The sequence below is a fragment of the Heterodontus francisci genome, chromosome 7, assembly GCF_036365525.1.
Source record: "Heterodontus francisci isolate sHetFra1 chromosome 7, sHetFra1.hap1, whole genome shotgun sequence".
Lineage (NCBI taxonomy): Eukaryota > Metazoa > Chordata > Chondrichthyes > Heterodontiformes > Heterodontidae > Heterodontus > Heterodontus francisci.
This window is the reverse complement of record NC_090377.1, coordinates 2,084,009-2,105,369: the sequence shown is the minus strand read 5'-3', so window position 1 is coordinate 2,105,369 and position 21,361 is coordinate 2,084,009. Positions and strand designations below refer to the sequence as shown.

The 21,361-nt window shown below is 44.0% G+C and overlaps 1 protein-coding gene across 4 annotated transcripts in view; it reads left to right on the top strand.

Moving 5' to 3' along the window:
- Positions 1-21,361, top strand: part of ankzf1 (ankyrin repeat and zinc finger peptidyl tRNA hydrolase 1) — a 100,841-nt gene that overhangs the window by 19,523 nt on the left and 59,957 nt on the right. For all 4 annotated transcript variants that reach the window (XM_068034702.1, XM_068034701.1, XM_068034699.1 and 1 more), the window contains exons 4-5: positions 1,153-1,373; positions 19,861-19,982. In XM_068034702.1, coding sequence (XP_067890803.1) covers positions 1,153-1,373; positions 19,861-19,982 — 343 coding nt within the window. The remainder of the gene's footprint in view (positions 1-1,152; positions 1,374-19,860; positions 19,983-21,361) is intronic.

The window sequence follows — 21,361 nt, the reverse complement described above, 5'->3', positions numbered from 1 at the left end:
AGAGACATATAAGATAATCAGAGGGTTAGATAGGGTGGATGGTGAGAGTCTTTTTCCTTGGATGGTGATGGCAAACACGAGGGGACATAGCTTTAAGTTGAGGGGTGATAGATATAGGACAGATGTGAGAGGTAGTTTCTTTACTCAGAGTAGTAGGGGCGTGGAACGCCCTGCCTGCAACAGTAGTAGACTTGCCAACTTTAAGGGCATTTAAGTGGATATTGGATAGACATATGGATGAAAATGGAACAGTTTAGGTCAGATGGTTTCACAGGTCGTCGCAACATCGAGGGCCGAAGGGCCTGTACTGCGCTGTAATGTTCTATACATTCCTCTGATGTTTCCAGTGTCTGAGGCCAGCTGAATATGACTGCATAGGTGTTGCCAGTAGTCGTTTGCGCAGCGCCTGGCTGTTCTTTGTGCAGTGTTTCTGGCTGCTTTAAGTGCTGCGGATGTTAAATCGCTGGGGGCTTTCTTGTCGTTCAACAGTGCAATGCGCTTAGCGGCTATGACAGGTTCCAGCTCTTCATGATGAGATTGGAACCAGTCTGCATTTCTCTTCGCACTTTTGCCGTAGGTGGTCAAAGCTGACTCATAGATGGCATTTCTGATGTGGGCTCACTTGGTCTCCGCATCCCCTGTGGGAGTGTTTTGAAGGGCTGTTACAAGTAAATTTAGAAATTTTTGTAACAGCTGTGGGTGAGAAATTCTACTCGTGTTGATGCGCGGATGGCCCTTCTGCTTGGAATGATGCAACTTCTTTGGTCTGAGTCTAACCTCTGTATCTCTGTATCTAACCCCGTGCTGTACCTGTCCTGGGAGTGTTTGATGAGGACAGTGTAGAGGGAGCTTTACTCTGTATCTAACCCCATGCTGTACCTGTCCTGGGAGTGTTTGATGGGGACAGTGTAGAGGGAGCTTTACTCTGTATCTAACCCCGTGCTGTACCTGTCCTGGGAGTGTTTGATGGGGACAGTGTAGAGGGAGCTTTACTCTGTATCTAACCCCATACTGTACCTGTCCTGGGAGTGTTTGATGAGGACAGTGTAGAGGGAGCTTTACTCTGTTGTGCCCTTTACCGGTGCCAAAGCTCCTGTGTGTCCTGCAGTCAGTGGTGGCTCTAGGCTCACATCATTTGCTGACATTTTACAGGTGAGATCTCCAGTATTTCTGGCTCTGATTCCGAGGACTCTCATTCCGACACTGAGTCCGATCGGCTGTATTGCCGCAACATCCGAAATGTTCTCTGCAGCACGAGTGAGGATCCTCTCGCAGAGGAGAAGCCGCGAGGTCGGCGGGGCCATCGAGTTCTTTTCCAGTCTGCGGAGGGCGAGTATCTCTCTGTCTATCGCTGTATCCTGCAGGGTAAGCAGGTAAGGACCTCTCCAAAGCATCACCCTCTCTGCAGTGTTTTACAGCCAATGAAGTACATTTGAAAAGTAGCCACTGTTTTCGGAAACCGAGCAGCCAATTTGTGCACAGTAAGATGTAACAAAAAGCAATGTAATAATGATCTGATAATCTGTTTTAGTGATGTTGGTTGTGGGTTAAATATTGACCAGGACACAGGGGAGTACTCCCCTGCTCTCGAGAGCCATAGAGTCATTAACGGCACAGAAGGAGGCTGTGCGGCCCACCTTGTTCGTGCCTGCTCTCCATGGAGCTATACCGTCTGTCCCACACCCTGGCTCGATCCTCATATCCCTGCAAGTCTATTCCTCTCGGCTGTTCATCCACCTTGCTCTTGAAGTCAGTGATCATCTCCGCTTCCACCGCCCTTGTGGGCAGCGAGTTCCAGGTCATTACCACCCGCTGTGTAAAAACGTACTTCCTCATATTCCTCCTGCATTTCTTGCCCAAAACTTTCAATCTGTGTCCCCCAGTCCTTGTACAATGAATGGGAACAGTTTTTCCTTGTCTAACTTATCTAAGCCTGTAATAATCTTGTAGACTTCTAATAAATCTCCCTTCAATCTCTTTTGTTCTAAGGATAACAAACGCAGCTTTTCCAACCTAACCTCATAACTAAAATCCTCCAACCCTGCAACCATTCTGGTAAATCTCCTCTGCACCCTCTCGAGGACCCTCACATCCTTCCTGAAGTGTGGTGACCAGTACCCCAGCTGGGGCCTAACCAGAGCTTTATAAAGGTTCAATATAACTGCCCTGCTTTTGTACTCAATGCCTCTGTTTATGAAGCTTACGATCCCATATGCTTTACTAACCACTCTCTCAATATGTCCTGCACCCTCAGGTCCCTCTGTCCCTCTACACTCTTTAGAACTGTGCGTTAAGTATATATTGCCTCACCCTATTCCTTCTGCCCAAATGCATCACCTCACACTTGTCAGTATTCTATCTGCCACCTCTGTCCATTCTGCTCACCTGTCTGTGTCCTGTTGCAAGATGTTCATATCTTCCTCACTGTTTGCCACACCTCCAAGTTTGGTTGTCAGCAAATTTTGAAATTCTACTCTCTCCATTCCAATATTCAAGTCCTTTATACCTAGCAATAAAAGCAGTGATCCCAGCACTGACCCCTGGGGAACACCATTGTCTACCATCCTCCAGTCTGAAAAACAACCATTTACCACAACTCACTGTTTTCTGTCCATAAGCCAATTTTTTTTATCCAAGTGGACACTGACTCTCCTATTCCATGAACTTCAATCTTGTTAACCAGCCTTTTATGTGATACCTTATCAAATGCTTTGCTAAAATCCATATAAACAACATCCACCGCATTCCCTTCATATTAGACCACAGAAGAAGCCACTGGGCCCATCAGGTCTTTCTGAAAGAGCTATCTCATTACTCTCTCAGTCCCCACCTCCTCCCGGCTCGTTCCTCGTAGTCCTGCAAATTTTTCTCCTTCAGGTATTTATCCAGTTCCTTGTTGAAAGTTACTGTTGAATCTGCTTGCACCGATCTTTCAGGCAGTGCATTCCAGATCGCAACTGTGTTTAAAAAAAAAAATTCTAATCTCATCTCTAATTCTTTTGCCAATATCTTAAATCTAGTTCAGTGGTTACCGACCCTCCTGCCACTGGAACACAGAAGGAACTTGTAACTTGGGTGTGCCTCTAAAACATGTTTAGGAGTAAACGGTTTCTCTGGCGCGCAGAGTAGTTGTAAACAAAGTGCATCGCAAACAATGTACAAGTTGGGAATGCGGCACAGAGAGGGAAGGAGGGGCTGCTTTTTGCCTCCAATATTTGTAGTGGTTTGTGTAAACTTGAGGCAGTAAGTTTTTAAATCTTTTGCCCAGTGTTTTAGTGTTTAGTGTAAGTTAATGTGTAGAAAAAGGAAAAATAACTTCAAACTAAAATGTAGTTATAAATAATCTAAACTAAGATATGCCTGAGCAGGTTGTGTGTCTGAAGTGCAGTATGTGGGAGTTTGTGACAGCGAGACTGTCCCCAGCAGACACATCCGCTGTAGATGTCTCCATTTCGAATCTCTCCCTCCCAGAGTCACTGAGCTAGAATGTGAGTTGGAGACGCTCCGACATGTAAAGGAGGGGGTTCAGTATCTGGACACTTGACTCCAGACTTCGGTCACTCTGCGTAGAACGGTGTAGGATCAGAATGGGGTTGGTGTGACAATAGTGTACAGAGTAAGGGCAACCCAGATGCGATTGAGAGCTATGATCTGCAAGGACGGATCCTTATCAACAGGTTCAAAATATACTTGCTACCTGTGAGGAAAAGGTTATCGGCTGTTGAAAGGACAGCCAGAATGTGGACCATGGCATCTTTGAGCACAAGCCCGTTTAACTGGGGGAAGAGGGGGGTAGTGTTATGTATTAGTTCCAGTGAACATCAACGCAAGTTCAAGGAACAGCATCTCATTTACTGATTAGGCACACTACAGCCTGCCGGGCTGAACATTGAGTTCAATAATTTCAGAGCATGACAGCCGCCCATTTTACTTTTATTTTTAGTTATTTTTTTCTTTTTCCTTTTTTTATATATTTTTTTTGTTATTTTATTTCTTCTTAGTTTGTTCAGTTTGCTTACCCACTGTTTTTTTCATGTTTGTACTTGGGGCTGTTCAACTTTCAGTCCATTAACACCCTATCTGTACCAATGCTTTGTCTTTCAACACCATTAACATATTGTTTGCCTTTGCTCTATGACCTTCTGGTCAGCTATCCTGTGATCTTGTCCTATTTACACCTTCTCCTTTGTTATCTCTTGCCCCACCCCCGCTTTACTTGCTTATAACCTTTCACGTTTCTAATATTTGCTCGTTCCGAAGAAGGGTCACTGACCTGAAACGTTAACTCTGCTTCTCTCTCCACAGATGCTGCCAGACCTGCTGAGTATTTCCAGCATTTCTTGTTTTTATTTCAGATTTCCAGCATCTGCAGTATTTTGCTTTTAATTTAGTGTTATGTATTAGTTGCATGGGATTCAGGGGATATTTGGAACACAGGTGCAGGAGTAGTCCATTTGGCCTGTTGAACCTGCTCCGTCATTCAGTTAGATCATGCCTGATCATCTACCTCAACGCCATGTTCCTGTGCTAAACCCAATATCCCTTGATGTCATTAATATCCAGATATCCATTGATTTCTGCCTTGCTCAATGATTGACAGCCCTCTGAGGTAGAGAAATCCACAGATTCACCACCCTCTGAATAAAGAAATTCCTCCTCATCTCAGTGTTAAATGGCCTGCCCCTTATTCTGAGACTGTGTACCCTGGTTATAGACTCACCAGCCAGGGGAAGCATCCTATCTATAGCTACCCTGTCACGCCCTTTAAGAATTTTGTGTTTCAGTGAGATTACCTCTCATTATTTGATACTCGAGAGAATACAGGCCCAGTTTCCTCAATCTTTCTTCATAAGACAATCCTGCCATCCCAGGGATTAGTCTGGTGAACCTTGGTTGTACTCCCCCTATGGCAAGTATATCCTTCCTTAAATGAGGAGACCAAAACTGTACACAATACTCCAGGTGCGGTCTCACCAAGGCTTTATACAATTGCAGCAAGACTTCTTTACTCCTGTACTCAAAACCCCTTGCAATGAAGGTGAACATAGCATTTGCCGCCTTAATTGCTTGCTGTACCTGCATGTTGGCTTTTAGTGATTCATGAACAAGGACACCCAGGTCCCTTTGAACATCAACACTTCCCAACCTCTCTCCATTGTAGAAATACATGGCCTTTCTGGTTTTTTCTACCAAAGTGGATAACTTAGCATTTATTCACATTATATTCCATCTGCCATGTTCTTGCCCTTTCATGTGCCTGTCCAAATTCCCTTGAAGCCTCCTTGCACCCTGCTCACAACTTGCATTCCTTCCTAGTTTTGTGTCATCAGCAAATTTGGAAATATTACATTTGGTCCCCACATCCAAATAGATTGTGATTGATGTAGATTATGAACAGCTGTGGCCTAAGCACTGATCCTTGTAGTACCCCACTAGTAACAGCCTGCCATCCTGAGAATGACCCGTTTATTCCTACTCTCTGCTTTCTGTCTGTTAACCAATTCTCAATCCATTGCAGTATATTGCCCCCAATCCCATGTGCTCTAATTTTGTTTACTAACTTCCTGTCTGGGACCTTATCAAAAACCTTCTGAAAATCCAAATACACCACATCCACTGGTTCTGCTTTATCTATGCTACAAGGAATATCCTCAAAAAGGTTTGTCAAACATGATTTCCCTTTCATAAATCCATGTAGACTCTGCTCAACCATATCATTCTTTTCTAAGTGTCTGGTTATCACATCCTTTGTAATAGATTCTAACATTTTCCTTAATACTGACGTCAAACTAACAGGTCTGTAATTCCCCATTTTCTATCTCCCTCCTTTCTTAAATAGTGGGGTTACATTTGCTACTTTCCAGTCTGAAGGAACCTTCCCAGAATCTGTAGAATTTAGAATTGGTGGGGTAGGGGGAGGATTCAGGTTGGTGGGGTAGGGGGAGGATTCAGGTTGGTGGGGTAGGGGGAGGATTCAGGTTGGTGGGGTAGGGGGTGGATTCAGGGTTGCAGGAGGCAGTCACACCCCTCAGACTAGGTACTTCCGATTTTGTCCATTCTCAGGCAGTGAGGGTAGGACTACGAGTGAGGCAGCTATGGAGATCCAAAAGGTAGCAATGGAGGAGACTCAGCCCTTACACTTGTTCAACAAGTTCAAGGTTCTTGCAGCTTGTATGAACGAGAGCAGGGGCTGCAGGGAGGATGAACAAACTGACCACAGCATTGTGGTGCAGTGGAGTGTAAAAAGGAATGTAGTAGCAGTAGGAACAGTATAGTTAGGGGCAAACTGCTGTTCTGTGCAGCCGAGAGTGCGTGTCCAGAAGGCTGTGTTGCCTGCCACGATCTTGTTGAATGGCAGAGCAGGCTCGAGGGGCCGAGTAGCCTACTTCTCCCAATTCGTATGTTCGCATTGGAGTTTAGATAAATGAGAGGTGATCGTATCGCAACATATCAGATTCTGAGGGGCCTTGACAAGAGAATGTCTCCCCTCATGGAGGAACGTAGAATTAGGGGACATAGTTTCGAAATAAAGGGTCTCCCAGGTTTGACGCGATAAGGAGGAATTTCTTAGAGGGTTGTTAATCTTTGGAATTCTCTTCCCCAGAGAGCGTGGAGGTTGGGTCACTGAATATATTCAAGGCTGAGTTAGACAGATTTTTGATCTACAAGGGAGTTGAGGGTTATGAGGGGGCAAGCAGGAAAGTGGAGTTAAGGCCACAGTCGGATCAGCTGTAATCTTATTGAATGGCGGAGCAGGCTAAAGGGGTCAAATGGCCTGCTCCTGCTCCTATTTTGCATGTTCTTATGTCGGTGGAAAAGTTAGTATAGATAATAGTATGAAAACAAGCAAAAGGGTAGAGACGAGAATAACAGGCAGAAATTATGCTTTACGCAATAGAGGTATCGGCAAAACGTAAGAGATGTGAAGTAATTGCACCAGAGAGAGAAATAAATAATGTGAGTAAAACATTAGAGTTGAAGGACAAGTCGGCTGTGTGGCTCAAGAAGAGTTCTTTATTCTAACACACAAAGTATAAGGAACAAACTGAATCAATTACAGATGTAAATTCAACTTGGAGGGTTTGACATGGTAGTGTTCGGACCAAAGCGGGAGTAATGCACTGTGAATTCAGTCCCACTACTACACAGGTCACAACCTATGAGTAATTTTTCCCACCTACCGGAAAATAGCCAAATTAAATACTCTATTTGTCCCTCAGAGTAAAACACACCAAACCAGGTTTCTTTAAACAACAACAAAATTAACGATTAATAAACTAAGTCTTAAACGATAATGCTATAATTCTATATGTGAAAGGGTTCTTTTCAAACTTCTTATTCGTCCTAACCCTCATGCGCGCGCGCGCACACATTCAAAACTGTTAACCAGTTTTAAAAGGCTGTTTTGGATTACAGCTGTTACTTAGGAATGTGATGAAAACCACACCTGCCACGAATAAGGCATATTAATTTTGTCATATGGAACATTAATTTTAAACTCTTACTGAATTGAAAACATGGCTGCACCTGCATTCTAACAGGACAGTGGCTGGAAGCATTTGCATTCTAAGAGACAGTTGCCTGGAGAAGACAATGGAACTGCTCCCTAATTCAATTAACCAAATGGATTTTGATCACAAGACATTGATTGTGTGAAAGCTAGCATTCCAGCCTCTGACTGAGGAGGTCTACTAAGATTGAAAGAATCTCCAAAACCTCGTCGGGTAGGTTTTAAAAAAAAAAGCTAGTCACGTGACTTGCCTGCTGGCCCAGGTTTGGTTTGAATTGTGTTCATAGAACAGTTTGAAGTCAGACTGCAAATGAGCTTGAAGAGAGAACATCTCTCCCTGAATCTCTGTCTCTCACGAAAAGAGGAAACTGCAACTGCATTTCAAGAAGGCAGAAAACCATCGAAACAAGTTTGAAAGTGTGTACTGGGCCCCAACAAGATGGCAAGATCGAACTGCAATCAAAGACTTCACATCAAATTCAAAAGACAGTAAATGAACTCCAGCTGTTGCTTCAAACTTTTCTGCTTGATTCTTTCTCCTTTTCTGTCTCGATCTGTCTGTATTCATCGTGCTTGCGTGGTCGCGTCATGTATTTTTAGTAGTTTTAACCGAGTTAGAGTTCGAAGATGAGTAAACGTACGCCTTACTTTTTTAAATCTAAGAAAACCTGGGATTAGAATGGATAGGCTTGACGGCTGGCACAGAAACGATGGGCCAAAGGGCCTGTTTCTCTGCTGTATGACTCTATGAAACTGAAATGCTAACAATCAAGTCATGTGACCTGTCATTTCCCTTGCTGTTGTTTGGAACAGGTGTCCCGCTGTCCGACCCACTCAGTTCAAACACCAAGTTTCAGCGTTCAATTTTCACAGAAAAACCTTGTTTCTCAGTCTTTTAACAACACACAGGATTGTAAACTTTCAAATAAAAAAAAAAGACTCTTGTGTCAGTAGCCATTACTGAGACATGGCTGCAAAATGGTCAGGACTGGGAACTAAATATACCAGATCATAGGGTCCACAGGAAAGATTGAGAAAATGGCAGAGGGTAGTAAGGATGAAATCATTTTTATGATGCAGATATAACAAGACGTAAGCAGGCAGTGCACACTTCATGGGTAGAATTAAGAAATAGAAGAGGATTTCAGACTGTCATGGGAGTTGTGTGTAGGACCTCTGGTATCACAGAATTGTTATAGCACAGAAGGAGGCCACTCGGCCTGTTGTGTTGGTGCCGGCTTTCCGAAGGAGCAATTCACCTTGTGCCGTTCCCCGGCCTTCTCCCTGTAACCCTGCACATTTTTCCTTTACAGATAACAATCCAATTCCCTCTCGAATGCCTTGATTGAACCTGCCTCCACCACACTCTCAGACAATGTATTCCAGGTCCTACTTTGGCACAAAAATAAAACAGGAAGGGTGGCTCAACCGTGGCTTACAAAAGAAATTAGGGATAGTATTAGATCCAAGGAGGAGAAATATAAAATGGCCAGAACAAGCAGCAAACCTGAGGATTGGGAGCAGTTTAGAATTCAGCAAAGGAGTACAAAGAGATTGATGAAAAAGGGGAAAATAGAGTATGAGAGTAAGCTTGCAGAGAACATAAAAACTGACTGTAAAAGCTTGTATAGATATGTGAAGAGAAAAAGATTAGTGAAGACAAATGTGGGTCCCTTACAGTCAGAAACGGGGGAATTTATAATGGGGAACAAAAAAAATGGCAGACCAATTAAATGCATACTTTGGTTCTGTCTTCACAAAGGAGGACGCAAATTACCTCCCAGAAATGTTGGGGAACATAGGGTCTAGTGAGAAGGAGGAACTGTATGAAATCGGTATTAGTAGGGAAATGGTGTTAGGGAAATTGACGGGATTGAAGACCGATAAATTCCCCAGGGCCTGATAATCTACATCCCAGAGTATTTAAGGAACTGGTCCGAGAAATAGTAGATACAATGCTGGTCATTTTTCAAAATTCTATAGACTCTTGAACAGTTCCAACGGATTAGAGGGTAGCTAATGTAACCCCACTATTTAAAAAAGGAAGTAGAGAGAAAACAGAGAATTATAGACCGGTTAGCCTGATATCAGAAGTGCGGAAAATGCTAGAATCCATTATTAAAGATGTAATAGCAGAGCACTTGGAAAACAATGACAGGATCGGACAAAGTCAACATGGATTTATGAAAGGGAAATCATGCTTGACAAATCTACCGGAATTTTTTGAGGATGTAACTAGTAGAATAGATAAGGGAGAACCAGTGGATGTGGTGTATTTGGACTTTCAGAAGGCTTTCGATAAGATCCCACATCAAAGATTAGCATGCAAAATTAAATCACATGGGATTGGGGGTAAGGTACTGACATGGATAGAGAACTGGTTGGTAGACAGGAAACAGAGTAGGAATAAACGGGTCTTTTTCCAAGTGGCGGGCAGTAACTAGTGGGGTACTGCAGGGATCAGTTCTAGGACCCCAGGTATTCACAACATATATTAATGATATAGATGAGGGAATTAAATGTAATATATCAAAGTTTGCAGATGATATAAAGCTGGGTGGGAGTGTGAGCTGTGAGGAGGATGCAGAGAAGCCCCAGTGTGATTTGGACAGGTTGAGTGAGTGGGCAAAAACATGGCAGATGCAGTATAATGTGGATAAATGTGAGGTTATCCACTTTGGTGGCAAAAACAGAAAGACAGATTATTATCTGAACGGCGATAGATTGGGAGAGGGGAAGGTGCAGCGCGACCTGGGTGTCCTTGTGCACCAGTCGCTAAAAGTAAGCATGCAGGTGCAGCAGGCAGTTAATGGTATGTTGGCCTTCATAGCGAGAAGATTTGAGTACAGGAGCAAGGATGTCTTGCTGCATTTTATACAGGACCTTGGTGAGACCACATCTGGAATATTGTGTGCAGTTTTCGTCCCCTTATCTGAGGAAGGATGTTCTTGCTATGGAGGGAGTGCAGTGAAGGTTCACCAGACTGATTCCTGGGATGGCAGGACTGACGTATGAGGAGAGATTGAGTCCGTTAGGCTTGTATTCGCAAGAGTTTAGATGAATGAGAACGGTTCTCATAAAAACCTACAACATTCTAACAGGACTGGACAGACTAGATGCAGGAAGGATGTTCCCGATGGCGGGGGAGTCCAGGACCAGGGGGTCACAGTCTAAGGATAAGGGGTAAGCTATTTAGGACTGAGATGAGGAGGGATTTCTTCACCCAGAGAGTGGTGAACCTGTGGAATTCTCTACCATGGAAAGCAATTGAGGTCAAATCATTAAATATATTCAAGAAGGAGTTAGATATAGTTCTTCGGGCTAAGGGGATCAAAGGATATGGGGAGAAAGCGGGAACAGGGTACTGAGTTTGGATGATCAGCCATGATCATATTTAATCAGGGATAGCCAACATGGATTCATGACGGGAAGGTCATGCCTGACAAATCTCATTGAATTTTTTGAAGAGGTGACTAAGGTAGTGGACAGGGAGTGTCCATGGATGTTATTTATATGGACTTCCAGAAGGCATTTGATAAAGTCCCACATAAGAGACTGTTAACTAAGGTAGAAGCCCATGGAGTTGAGGGCAAATTATTGACATGGTTAGCAAGTTGGTTGAGTGGTAGGTGACAGAGAGTGGGGATAATGGGAAGTACTCCGATTGGCAGGATGTGACTAGTAGTGTCCCGCAGGGATCTGTGTTGGGGCCTCAATTATTCACATTATTCATTAACGACTTGGATAGTAAGTCATATATCCAAATTTGCTGATGATACAAAGTCAGGCGGCATTGTAGTCGGTCTAGATGATAGCATAAAATTGCAAAGAGATATTGACGGACTAGGTGAGTGGGCAAAACTGTGACAGATGGATTTCAATGTGGGCAAGTGTGAGGTTATCCATTTTGGACCAAAAAAGGATAGAGCAGGGTACTTTCTAAATGGGAAGAGGTTAAGTACAGTGGATTTCCAAAGAGACTTGGGGGTTCAGGTGCATAGATCTTTAAAATGCCACGAGCAAGTGCAGAAAATAATCAAAAAGGCTAATGGAATGCTAGCCTTTATATCTAGAGGATTGGAGTATAAAGACACAGAGGTTATGCTGCAGCTGTACAAAACCCTGGTTAGACCGCACTTGGAGTACAGTGAGCAGTTCTGGGCACCAAACCTTAGGAAGGATATATTGGCCTTGGAGGGAGTGCAACGTAGGTTTACAAGAATGATACCTGGACTACAAGGGTTAAGTTACGAGGAGAGATTACACAAATTAGGCCTGTTTTCGCTAGAATTTAGAAGGTTAAGGGTGATCTGATTGAAGTCTTCAAGATATTAACAGGAAAAGACAGGCTAGATAAAGATAAACTATTTCCACTGGTTGGAGATTCTAAAACTAGGGGGCATAGTCTAAAATTTAGGACCAGACCGTTCAGGAGAGATGTTAGGAAGCACTTCTTCACGCAAAGGGTGGTAGAGGTTTGGAACTCGCTCCCACAAACAACAGTTGAAGCTAGAACAGTTAATTTTAAATCTGAGATCGATAGATTTTTGTTAAGCAAAGATATTAAGGGATATGGGCCAAAGGCAGGTATATGGAGTTAGGCCACGGATCAGCCATGATCTCATTGAATGACGGGACAGGCTCGAGGGGCTGAATGGCCTACTCCTGTTCCTATCTTCCTATGAATGGCGATGCAGGCTGGAAGGGCCGAATGGCCGACGACTCCTTTTCTATGTTTCCATGTTTCTAACCACTCACTGTATGAAAAAGTTTTTTCTCATTGGTATTGCTTCTTCTGTTAATTACCTTAAATCTCTGCCCTCTTGTTCTCGATCCCTCCACCAATGGGAATAGTTTTTCCTATCTACTCTATTTAGCTCCCTCATGATTTGAATACCTTTATCAAATCTCCTCTCAGCCTTCTCTTCAAAGAAAACAGCCACAGCTTCTCCAATCTATCCACATAACTGAAGTTCCTCAACCCTAGAATCATTCTCCTGAATCTATTCTGCACTCTCTCAAATGCCTTCACATCTTTCCGAAAGTGCGGCACCCAGGACTGGACACACACTCCAGTTGAGGCCGAGCTAGTGTGCTGTACAAGTTTAACATAAACCCCTTGCTCTTGTACTCTGTGCCCCTATTAATAAAGCCCAGGATACTGTATGCTCTATTAACTACTCTCTCAACCTGTTCTGCCACCTTCAATGATTTATGCACTTAGACACCCAGGTCCCTCTGCTCCTGCACCCCCTTTAGAATTGCACCCTTCGTTTTATATTGTCTCTCCGCGTTGTTCCTACCAAAATGAATAGGAACATAGGAACAGGAGTAGGCCATTCAGCCCATCGAGCCTGCCCCGCCATTCAATATGATCATGGCCGATCATCCACTTCAATGCCTGTTTCCCCACACTATCCCCATATCTCTTTGTCATTTGCATTTAGAAATCTGTCAATCTTTGCTTTAAACATATTTAATGACTGAGCTTCCACAGCCCTGTGGGGTAGAGAATTCCAAAGATTCACAACCCTCTGAATAAAGAAATTTCTCCTCATCTCTGTCCTAAGTGGCTTCCCCCTTATTTGGAAATTGTGTCCCCTGGTTCTAGACTCCCCAACCAGGAGAAACATCTTAGCTGCATCTACCCTGTCTATCCCTTTAAATATTTTGTAGGTTTCAATGAGATCACCTCTCATTCTTCGAAACTCTAGAGAATACAGACCCAGTTTCCCCAATCTCTCTTCATAGGACAGTCCCACCATCCCGGGAACAAGTCTGGTGAATCTTCGTTGCACTCCCTCTGTGGCAATAATATCCTTCCTAACGTAAGGGGACCAAAACTGCACACAGTACTCCAGGTGCGGTCTAACCAAGGTTCTATACAATTGAAGCAAGACTTCACTACTCCTGTACTCAAATCCTCTTGCAATAAAGGCTAACATACCATTAGCCTCCCTAATTGCTTGCTGCACCTGCATGTTAGCTTTCAATGGCTTATTGACAAGGACCCCCAGGTCCCTTTGTACATCGACACTTTCTAATATCTCACCATTTAAGAAATACTCTGCACATCTATTCCTCCTACCAAAGTGGATAACCTCACATTTTTCCACATTATGTTCCATCTGCCACGTTCTTGCCCACTCGCTACGTCTGTCCAAATCCCCTTGAAGCCACTTTGCATCTTCCTCACAACACACATTCCCACCTAGTTTTGTGTCATCCGCGAACTTGGAAATAGTACATTTGGTCCCCACATCCGAATCATTGATATATATTGTGAACAGCTTGGGCCTAAGCGCTGATCCCTGCGGTACTGCACTAGTCACAACCTGCCAACATGAGAGTGACCTGTTTATTCCTACTCTTTCTGCCTGTTAACCAATTCTTAATCCATGCCAGTATATTACCTCCTATCCCATGCTTTAATTTTGCTAACCAACCTCCTGTGGAGGACTTTATCAAAAGCCTTCTGAAAGTCAAAGTGTAGCACGTCCACTAACTCCCCTTTATCAATTCTGTTAGTAACATCCTCAAAAAACTCCCAACAGGTTTGTCAAACATGATTTCCCATTCATAAATCCATGTTGACTCTGCCCAATCAGATCATTATTATCCAAGTGTCCATTTATCACATCCTTTAGAATAGATTCTAGCATTTTCCCAACGACTGATGTAATGCTAACAAGTCTGTAATTCCCTGTTTTCTCTCTCCCTCCCTCCCTTAGATAGTGGGGTGACATTGGGGACCTTCCAAACTGCAGGAAGCTTTCCAGAATCTATAGAATTTTGGAAGATGATCAACAATGCATCCACTATCTCCATAGCTACCTCTTTCAACACTCTGGGATGTAGAATATCAGATCCTGGGGACTTATCAACCTCAATCCCATTAATTTCTCCAATACAACCTCTTACTAATAATTTCCTTCAATTCCTCATTTTCCCCTTACTCCCTTGGATCTTTAATTCTGAGAAATTTCTTGTATTTTCCTCAGTGAAGACAGACAGAAAGTAATCATTTAGTTTCTCTGCCATTTCTCTATTCCCCATTATAAATTCTCCTGACTCTGCCTGTAATGGACTCACATTTGTTTCCTTTTTATGTACCTATAGCAGCTTTTAGAGTGTTTTTATGTTTTTTGCTAGCTTACCTTCATATTCTATTCTCCCTTTCTTTATCAGTTTCCTCATCCTCCCAATCCTTAGGTTTACCACTATTTCTGGCAACTTTATAGGCCTTTTCTTTTAATCTTGTACAATCCTTAACTTCCTTTGACTGCCTTTTCCTTTGGGGTTTTTGTGCCTTGACGGACTGTATAGTTGCAGTCTATGTACTGTCATATCTTTGAGTGTATTTTCCCAATCCACCTCAGCTGGTTTGTCCCTCATACCTTCATAATTTCCTTTGTTCAAATTTAACACCCTGGCTTCAGATTGAACTATCTCACTTTCAAACATAATGTAAAATTCTGACATATTATGGTCACTCATCCCTAAAGCTTCTTTTAAAACAAGTTTATTAATAAACCCTTTCTCATTACATAATACTTGATCTAAAATAGTCTGTTCTCTAGTTGGTTCCTCAACATACTGCTCTAGAAAACCATCCCTAACACATTCCAGAAACTCGTCCTCCACAGCATTAGTGCTCATTAGGTTTACCCAGTCTATGTGCAGTTTGAAGTCTCCCATGATTACTGTATTACCATGCTACATGCTTCTCTAATCTCCTGATTAATACCATGCCCCACACTACCACTACTGTTTGGTGGCCTATAAACAACTCCTACCAATGTTTGCTGCCCCTTGCTGTTTCTTAGCTCCACCCAAACAGATTCCACGTTTTGTTCTTCCGATCTGAGATCCTCTCTTACTAATATACTGATCCCATCCCTTATTATCAGCGCAACACCACCACCTTTTCCTTTTTGCCTGTCCTTCATTTCACACTTCTCTATTAAATTTTATCTGCCACTTGTCTGCCCATTCCACCAACTTTTCTATGTACTTCTGAAGTTCTACACTATCCTCCTCACAGTTCACAATGCCTCCAAGTTTTGTATCATCCGCAAATTTTGAAATTGTGCCCTGTACACCAAGGCCTAGGTCATTAATATATATCAGGAAAAGGAAGTTTCCCAACACTGATCCCTGGGGAACTCCACTACAAACCTTCCTCCAGCCCGAAAAACATCCATTAACCACCACTCTCTGTTTCTTGTCACTCAGCCAATTTCGTATCCATGTTGCTACTGTACCTTTTATTCCATGAGCTATAACTTTACTCAAGTCTGTTGTGTGGCACTGTATCAAACTCCTTTTGGAAGCAGCTGTGAAGTGGTAGATTGAATAAATGGAGAGATTAGACAAGCATATAGCAAAGTTAGAGTATTTTTAATGGGATAAACAGGCTAGTACATGTTAGGAAGGTAGTGAATTTCTACAGTGTGCGATAGTTTTATGCAACATTTATTTAATAGCAATCATAATGTGATTGAGGTTAGCATAATGTTTGAAAGGAAGAAACATGCAACAGCAACGAAGATTCTCGATTTAAGGAAGGCTGACTTCAATGAGATGAGACTGAGATTGGGTAAATCTGTTCGTAGATAGACGATAGATCATCAGTAGGAGGTGTTCAAAAAAGAAATTGGTGCAGTACAGAACCAATTTACAGCCTGTGTTTGTTGCTCATCCCTAATTGCCTTTGAAAAAGTGGTGGTGAGCTGCCTTCTTGAACCGCTGCAGTCCATGTGGGGTGTAGATACAGCTACAGTGCTGTAAGGAAGGGAGTTCCAGAATTTTGACCCAATGACAGTGAAGGAATGGCGATATAGTTCCAAGTCAGGATGGTGTGTGGCTTGGAGGGGAACTTGCAGGTTCCCATGTGTCTGCTGTCCTTGTCCTTCTAGATGGTAGAGGTCGCGGGTTTGAAAGGTGCTGTCGAAGGAGAATTGGTGAGTTACTGCAGTACATCGTGTAGGCCAGATGGCCTACTCCTCTTATTTCTTTATTCCTATATGGTACACACTGCTGCCACTGTGCACTGGTGGTAGAAGGAGTGAATGTTTAAGGTTGTGAATGGGGTGCCAATTAAACTGTCTGTTTTGTCTTGGATTGCAGTGGACTTCTTGAGTGTTGTTGGAGCTGCACCCATCCAGGCAAGTGGAGAGTATTCCATCACACTCCTGACTTGTGCCTTGTAGATGGTGGACAGGCTTTGGGGAGTCAGGAGGTGAGTTTCTCACTGCAGAATTCCTAGTCTCTGACCTGCTCTTGCAGCCACAGTATTTACTGGCTTGTCCACTTCAGTTTCCAGTCAATGGTAATCCCCAGGATGTTGATAGTGGGGGATTAGCGATGGTAATGCCGTTCGTTGAACATCAAAGGGAGATGGTTAGATTCTCTCTTGTTGGAAATGGTCATTGCCTGGCACTTGTGTGGCGTGAATGTTACTTGCCACTTATTAGCTCAAGCCTGAATGTTGTCCAGGTCTTGTTGCATGTGGGCATGGACTGCTTCAATACTTGAGGATTTGCGAATGGTACAGAACAGTGTGCAATCATCAGCGAACATTTCCACTTCTGAACTTATGGAGGGAAGGTCATTGAAGCAGATGAAGATGTTTGGACCTCGGACACTACCCTGAGGAACTCCTGCAGTGATGTCCTGGAGCTCAGATGATTGACCTCCAACAACCACAACCATCGTCCTTTGCGCTAGGTATGACTCCAACCAGCGGAGAGTTTTCCCCCTGATTCCCATTAACTCCAGTTTTGCTAGGGCTCCTTGATGCCATAATCGGTCAAATGCTGCCTTGATATCAGTGGCACTCATCCCCTAGTGTTCAGCTCTTTTGTCCATGTTTGGACCAAGGCTGTAATGAGGTCAGGAGCTGAGTGGCTGTGGTGGAACCCAAATTGTATATCGATGAGCAGGTTATTGCTGAGTAAGTGACGCTTGATGGCACTGTCAACGACGCCTTCCATCACTTTTCTGATGATCGAGAGTAGACTGGGGGGGCGGTAATTGGTCGGATTGGATTTGTCCCGCTTTTTGTGGATGTAACGTACCTGGGCAATTTTGCACTTTGTTGGATAGGTGCTAGTATTGTAGCTGCACTGGAACAGCTCGGCTAGCGGCGTGGCCATTTCTGGAGCACAAGTATTTAGTGCGACAGTTGGTATGTTGTCAAGGCCCATAGCCTTTGCTGTATCCACTGTCTTCAGTGGTGAACAGATATTTTGCAGTGGGGTCCCCCAGGCGTCAGTAGTTGGAACATTGCTTTTCTCTTGTGTATTCTATTATAAAAAAACCTGGATTTGGGTAAAGGAAGTACAGTTGCGAAGTGGATGATATAAAACTTGATAACATATTAAATAGTGAGCAGGATAGTAACAGATTTCGGGAGGATGCACACAGACCAGTGAAATGCACAGACACGTGGTAGATACAGTTTAATACGGATAATTGTGAAGTGATGCATTTTGGGAGAAGCAGTTTAATCTAAATGGTGCTATTTTGAATAGGGTGTAAGATCAGAGGGAGGTGGGGTGAAAATTCACAAATCCTTGAAGGTGGTAGTGCAAGTTGATAAGGTGGTTAAGAAAGTCTGAGATACTTGACTTTGTAAATAGTAGCATTGAATACAAAACCAAGAAAGTCATGTTAAACCGTTACGGATCACTGGTTAGTCATGTTAAACCGTTACGGATCACTGGTTAGTCTTCAGCTGGAGGATTGTGTCCAATTCTGGTCCCACACTTTAGGAAGGATGTGAAGGCATTGGAGAAGGTACAGGATGATACCAGGTATGTAGGGGTTCAGTTCTTTGGCGATTGGGGAAGCTGGTATTGTTCTCCTTGGAGCAGAGAAGGTGAAGGGGAAACTTAATAGCAGTGTTCAAAATTCTGAGAGGTTTTTATAGTTTCTTCGTCCTTGCTGTATTTTCCCCTGACAAGTTGGTCAGTAACCAGAGGTCACAGATTTCAAATAATTAGTGAAAGAACTGGAGGCAAAAATGAGACATTTCTTCACACACATGACTGTTCAGATCTGGAAGGTGCCACGTGAAAAAGCAGTGGAATCAGATTCCACAAAAGCTTTCAAAAGGCAATCGGACATGTGCTTGAAGAGAACATTTTTACAGGGTTATGGGGAAAGAGCAGAGGAGTTGGAGTACCTTGGACAACTCTTTCAAAAGAGCCAAAAAGCCTCCTTTCATATTATAGTATTCCATGATTCTATATCAAAATCTGTCGTTTTGGAACCATTCCTTTAGAAAATAGCACATGTTCTAACCTAACACCTGTTGTCAAGAAATTACTTCAGTCTGCAATTTTAAACATCTCTATTCCTCTCTTATTAAAGCCAAGGATCCCCTATGCTTTTTTAACAACCTTCTCAACTTGTCCTGTCACCTTCAAAGATTTGTATACAAAAACCCCTGGTTTCTCTGTTCCTGCATTCCCTTCAGAATTGCACCTTTTAGTTTATATTGCCCCTCTTCATTCTTCCTATCAGTATATCTTGTTTGGCTAATTTTGTCTGATAATGCTACCGTGAAGCACCTGGTATAGCTGGGAAAATGCAGGTTAATAAAGTACGCCTGATACAGTAGCGAAAATCGTCAGACGGAGGCGGGGAATTTAAATAGCAACAAGCAAGCTCCTACCAATGGTTCAGCAAGGAATTGCATTATATGCTGTATTGCAGAGACCTGGTGAGCAGGAGAGCTGCGCCCAGTGTGGGGCTGAGCCCCAGGAGAGCTGCGCCCGGTGTGGGACTGAGCCCCAGGCGAGCTGCGCCCGGTGTGGGGCTGAGCCCCAGGCGAGCTGCGCCCGGTGTGGGGCTGAGCCCCAGGCGAGCTGCGCCCGGTGTGGGGCTGAGCCCCAGGCGAGCTGCGCCCGGTGTGGGGCTGAGCCCCAGGCGATCTGCGCCCGGTGTGGGGCTGAGCCCCAGGCGATCTGCGCCCGGTGTGGGGCTGAGCCCCAGGCGATCTGCGCCCGGTGTGGGGCTGAGCCCCAGGCGAGCTTCCGTCTGGTGTCAGAACGAACTATCCGGTGCTCTTTTCCAGCCCCCACCCTTCCTCCAGGGGAGATAACAACAGCCAATCCATATGTGCCTGCAGTTTGAGGGGTTCAGGCCTGGAGTCAGCTGGATTTGTATCCTCAGCTCTCCATCAGGCCTAATTGGCTTGGGCTGTGTCGGGGTCCGCCGGCCACGGGGTCTGTGTCGGGGTCCGCCGGCCGCGGGGTCTGTGTCGGATTACACAGACAGCGATTGGAGGTGTTGGGTCTCCTCTGATATGCCAGTAACAGGTGATGGTCCGTCTATTTCCACAGGACTCCGGGAAGTGTGAGGACGAGGACAGTCTCCTGTCATCACTGCTCAGTCTCAACCCTCAAACCATTTGGGTCGTTCTCATGACAGGTGGTGGACATTTTGCTGGAGCTGTGTTTCAAGGGTAATTATGGGACCATGTGATGGTAAGAGTGCAAGGTGGGTGGGGGAAGCGCACCCTGTAATTGTTTTTGGGAGCATGTGGGCGATTTATTAAGAGCGCAAGCCCTTAAATTCTTTGCGTGGCTGGGCACACGGTGACTTAAAGGGGCTGCTTTGAGCGCAGTCTTTGTGGAGACTTGTCGGGTTGCTGCACAGTCATGCAGCTTGGAGAGAACATTGTCTGGGGATACAAGCAGACGAATTAGGAGCAGGAGTAGGCCACTCGGCCCCTTGAGCCTGCTCCGCCATTCAATAAGTTCATGGCTGAACTAATTACACCACACCCCGCCTACCCCCGATAACCTTTCACCCCCTTGCTTTTTAAGAATCTATCTCCCTCTGTCTTAAAAATATTTAAAGACTCTGCTTCCACTGCCTTTTGAGGAAGAGAATTCCAAAGACACTCAACCCTCTGAGAGAAAAAATTTCTCCTCATCTCTGTCTTAAATGGGCGACCCCTTATTTTTAAACAGTGACCCCTAGTTCTAGATTCTCCCACAAGGGAAAACATCCTTTCCACATCCACCCTGTCGAGACCCCTCAGGATCTTATATGTTTCAATCAAGTTGCCTCTTACTCTTCGAAACTCCACTGGATACAAGCCTAGCCTGTCCAATCTTTCCTTGTAAGACAGCCCACCCATTCCAGGCTAGTAAACTTTCTCTGTACTGCCTCCAACACATTTACTTCCTTCCTTAAAAAAGATCAATACTGTACACAGTACTCCAGATATGGTCTCACCAATGGCCTGTATAGCTGAAGCTTAACCTCCCTACTTTTGTATTCAATTTCCCTCGTGATAAACAATAACATTCTATTAGCTTTCCGAATTACGTGCTGTATCTGCATACTAACCATTTGCGATTCATGCACTAGGACACCCAGATCCCTCTGCATCTCAGAGCTCTCTCTCCATTTAGATAATATGCTTTTTTATTCTTGCTGCCAAAGTGGACAATTTCCCACTTTCCCACATTATACGCCATTTGCCAGATCTTTGCCCACTCACTTAACCTATCTATATCCCTTTGTAGCCTCCTTATGTCCTTTTCACAAGTTACTTTCCTCCCTATCTTTGTGTCATCAGCAAATTTAGCAACCATACCTTCAGTCCCTTCATCCAAGTCATTTACAGTAATTGTAAAAAGTTGAGGCCCCAGCACAGATCCCTTGGCACACCACTTGTTACATATTGCCAACCAGAAAATGACCAATTTTTGCCCACTCCGTTTCCTTTTATCTTTCTAATCTTCTATCTCTGTCAATATGCTACCCCCTACACCATGAGCTTTTATATTCTGCAATAACCTTTGATGTGGCACCTTATCAAATGTCTTCTGG